The sequence below is a fragment of the Vigna angularis genome, chromosome 6 (genome assembly GCF_016808095.1).
Source record: "Vigna angularis cultivar LongXiaoDou No.4 chromosome 6, ASM1680809v1, whole genome shotgun sequence".
NCBI lineage: Eukaryota > Viridiplantae > Streptophyta > Magnoliopsida > Fabales > Fabaceae > Vigna > Vigna angularis.
Window position 1 is genome coordinate 17,621,948 of NC_068975.1, and position 4,773 is coordinate 17,626,720.

The following is a 4,773-nucleotide window of genomic DNA, read 5'->3' on the forward strand; positions in this document are numbered from 1 at the left end:
TGTGTTTTTCTTGTCTATAATAAGTTTCAATTTCCATTTTGTTTATCAACCATTTTGTCTAATAATCTTGTACTCCTTCCTTAAAACTCATTATTTCTTTTATCATCAATCAAAAATATCAATTAAGAACATTTGGGTGTTCCAATCCTTTCACAAAAACATATAAAAAGAAGGTTGAAACATTAAGATGAAGATTAAAATTCATAATAACTATCCACTTTTATTCTTTAATAGAAATACATATAATTTATATCTTCATATTCCAGCATTAAAAGATAAAACACACTAAAGCTCACTTTTTATTTAATTCTCATAGATTACATAGATAAGAAACTTATGGAAGCCCCCTAATAGTCATGTTGCATGATGGACACTGAATGGTTGATTCTTGCACAATGTGATAGAGAAGTCTATCATAATCATGGCGACCGATGCTAAAGAGAAAAACTCTTGGCACATCATCAGAAAGTTGATACGCTCTTATCAGTTGATGAACAAGATGTCTATGGCGATTATTCATGTAACTTGATAATGGAGAGTTATCCATGTAGATTCCCCCTCCAACATGGATAGAGGACCTAGAATCAAACACCAAGTCTTCAGTCACATTGTTCTTGTAATAAACAACTCTTCTCTGTCATCAAAACAACAAAAAATATTATTAATATTTTAATGTATCAATATAAAAACTCAAGACTTGTCAGTGATAAAATTACCTGAAGATCTATAATTCTTTCCCATGGATAAGGAAGTGGGGCTTCAGGGTTATGTACTATGAAGCTAAAAAAGTTTGAGACTTCCATTGAAGGAAAAATCAGAATATGAGTATCTGAACACAAGCACCTTTCAGAAAGCTTGGTATATCACACTAAGCTTCATGATATCCATATTTATACTACTATTGTTTATGATATAATTATATTCTTTATTAAATTATATAATTAACATTCATTGCTCGCCACATTCAATAAATTTGCTTTCCCCATAAAACAAAGTGTGAGAAAGTCATTTAGATATCATAATATATAAAATGACAAACATATATACAAAAATCTATATTTACACTCAAATTTAATTGTTAAAAACTTTAAATTCGAACTCAAATATAAATAAAGTTGAGATTAATGCTGTCAAAATGAGTCGTAATCCGCGAGTCAATCCAGCTTACCACGGATTTGAGCCGGGTTGGGTTTGAAAAAAATATAACTTTTTTATATGAACTAGTTTTCAATCCTGCTCACTGGGTTGAACCCGTGGATTGACTCACCAACCCACTTAATTTAATTTAATTATTTATTATTTTGTGTTACAACATTGTTAGTTAGCATTTTTTTATTATATTGTAGATGATGATAAAGAAAAAAATGTTTCAAGAGAAAAAAATATTATAAATTTATCTATCCAAGACTCTAATATTATAAATGGAAAAGTAATACAAAAATTATCAATTATAAGTTTTTTTTTAAATTTAAAAAAATTACAATTTTTTGGTAATTAAAATTTAAATTATTTCACTCTAAAATGATGTTAAACTACAAGACAATTCAAAATAAAAAAAAAATAACATACAACTCAAATTAATCCAAAAGCAAACCAAAAAGTGAATATAAGTTTATAATATTGATAATTTTTGTGTCACTTATCCATTTATAAGGTTAAAGTCTTGAATGGATAAATCTATAATATTTTGCTCTCTTTAAACATTTTTTTCTTTATTCCCATTTACAATACAATAAAATAATGTTTACTAATAATATTGAAACACAAAATAATAAATAATTAAATTAAATTAGGTGAGATGGTAAGTCAACTCGGCTTACCATGGGTTCAACCTGGGTGAGCCAGGTTGAAAATTGTCCCGTTTAAAAATTTTCATTTTTTTCAACCCAACCCAGCCTAAACTCGTGGTGGGCCAGATTGATCCTCAGGTTCTAATCCATTTTGACAACTGTTATACTTCATCTTAAATTCTTCTACCCAGCATACTCTAAGAAAGGAAAAAACCAAATAATATTATAGTTAAGTGATATTAATTAACTTTTTTAATTAACATAAAAATTGGCTAATTTTTCTTATACTTCAATTATGAAGGAGTGATTGGAATGTGATATAGAGAAGTTTGAATATATTTTAATTAGTCTAATTAAAAAGTCACAAACTAAATTGCAAACTTAAATTATATTTAATTCAATATTTAAAAGTTATAATTAAAATTTAGCTATTAAAATAAGAGGAAAAATATTATGTTCTTATAAAATGAAAAATAACTTTACAACAATATCTAATTTTATACTTCCGTGTATGATAATTTATTAATTTTTATGATAATTCGGTTTTTATGTTATTAAACTCTAAATTATTGCTCTAACAGAAAAATGTTTTCAAATAACAAATTTAAGCGATCTATATCATTGATAATATCATATTACATTTTGTTGCTACTATTATAATTTTTTATGAATGCAATTGCAAGAAACAATTTTTATCGAAACCGTTTCACTAAAGTAAACGAGGAATATTTATATTAACTAATTAAAAAAATGTTTTGTAAGATTTGGAAAATGGAAGAATTCACCATTAAAAATAAAAGATTATAAGTAAATAAATTGTTTTATGATTTTCAATAATAATTTTGAATTTAAATTAATGTTGTTTTTAAGTTTTAATTATTATTTTGATTGATTTCAGTTTTTGGAGAGAACAATGTATAGCATTTTATTCATAACTACACAGTAACATTTGTTTTTTTGGTAAATTCTAAAACAACTAAGAATTTTAAAGGAAATGACCTGTATAAATATACCTATGACTTTAGTCTCTAAATTTTAATGTGACATGTAATTTTTTTATGTTTTAAATTTTGATATAATTTAGTTTTAAAACTTAAAAAAATAATGAATATAGTGTTATTAATTCAATACTATGTTAATTTCCTTTTTACATGTCAAGGGCATTTTTGGACATTGGAATACAATGTTTAAAAGGTATCAAAAGTTCTAAACAAAGACAAATTTTAATTTGGTGTCCAAATTTAAGGACTAAAAACATATTTAATCATTTTTTTCAAAGTGGAAGATTGGTTAATGAGTAAGGGGCCTTGGCCCACTTAAGGATGACAATGGGTAAGATTGTGCACATATAGGACCTACCTGCTACCCGATCCATAACAAAAAAATTCACCTCTTACTCGCTTTGTTACCCGTTGAATACCCGTTTACAAAATATCCGTGGGTGTTTTAAAACCTACGAGTACCTATGGATACTTGCAAATATTTAAAAAAATATTTTTATAAATTTTTAAAATAAAATTTAGGGTTAAATATGTTTTTAGTCCCTAAACTATCAAGCGATTTTGTTTTTAGTCCCTCTTTCAAACTAAAGTACTTTTTGGTCCTTCTCCTTTAGGAAACCATAATTTTTCATCCTCAAAAACCAACGGCATGGAAAAAAAAGCTAAGCTGGCTAACAGTGGAGTATCATGTCATTTTTTTTTCTGACACTAAGTCAATTTGTCCCTCACCGTACGGTAATGACTGAACGGTATTGTTAATGACCGAACGATTATGGTGATTGAATGGTGATGGTGACCGTACGGTATTGGTAATGGCCGAACGGTTATGACGACTAAATGGTGATGGTGACCGAACGGTGATGGTGACTGAATGATGATGGTGACCGAACAGTGAGGGACATATAGACTCAGTGTCAGAAAAAAAATAACGTGACACTTCACCGTTAGCCAGCTCAGCTTCTTTTTAACGCCGTTGATTTTTGAGGATGAAAAATTATGGTTTCCTAAAGGAGAAGAACCAAAAAGTACCTTAGTTTGAAAGATGGACTAAAAACAAAATCGCTTGATAATTTAGGGACTAAAAACATATTTAACCCTAAAATTTAAATAAAACTTAAAAAAAAAATATATAATATAATATACATTAAATTAAATATAAATTAAAATTTAATTTTAATTAAATTTAACCTAATAAAATAAATTAATTTTAATTAAATATAACTTAATAAAATATAAATTAAATTTTTATTTTTATTTTTACCATCCTAATCTTGCTTCTCCAAAAAATTTTCCTACATTATTTCTTAAATTATATAATATATTCTCTTACTTTAAAGTATAAGTCTTAAAAAAAATTGATTTTTTAAAGATAAAATTTAAATAACTATTGAATTTAAAAACATTAATAAAGATGATAATATATATCATCATATTAATAGGAAATTAAATTAAATTTTCCACTTTATCATATTACTATTAATGTTACTATTAATGTTCTTAATTACTTAAATTTGAAAAATTTATCCACATTTTTAAGTTATATCAATCTTGTCATACAAAGTACATTATACTTGACGAATATGATTTTTTAATGATTATTATCAAAACAAAATTGCAAAATAAAATAGAAAATAAATTTTTTAAATATAATATAATTATCTATATTAAATAAATATAATTAAAAAATTTAGTTTTGATTTAATTATTGATGAATTAGAAAATATGAAAGAAAACCTATTAAATATATAATTTCTTTTATAATTATAATTATATTAAATTATGTATTATTTTTGTTGTAGTATTGACAATGATAAAATTATAAATTTTAAGTATATTATCTATATATAACTTAATGAATCGCTTACTCTTAGATTAAAAAGAAAATGAAGAGTAAATTTCTTTAAATTATATCAATGAAGTAAGTTTAAGTGTAATAAATACATTGCATTTTATAATATATTACATTAAAGATATTATTAAAT

The 4,773-nt window shown here is 24.9% G+C and overlaps 1 protein-coding gene across 1 annotated transcript; it reads right to left on the reverse strand.

Moving 5' to 3' along the window:
• Positions 1 to 218: 218 nt before the first annotated feature.
• LOC108342678 (uncharacterized) lies at positions 219 to 844 on the reverse strand. Its single transcript, XM_017580472.2, has 2 exons — positions 717 to 844; positions 219 to 634 (listed from the first exon to the last, which is right to left on the reverse strand). The coding sequence occupies exons 1-2, from the start codon at positions 801 to 803 to the stop codon at positions 335 to 337; spliced, it is 387 nt and encodes a 128-aa protein (XP_017435961.1). The 5' UTR covers positions 804 to 844; the 3' UTR covers positions 219 to 334.
• Between the last annotated feature and the right edge of the window lie 3,929 nt (positions 845 to 4,773).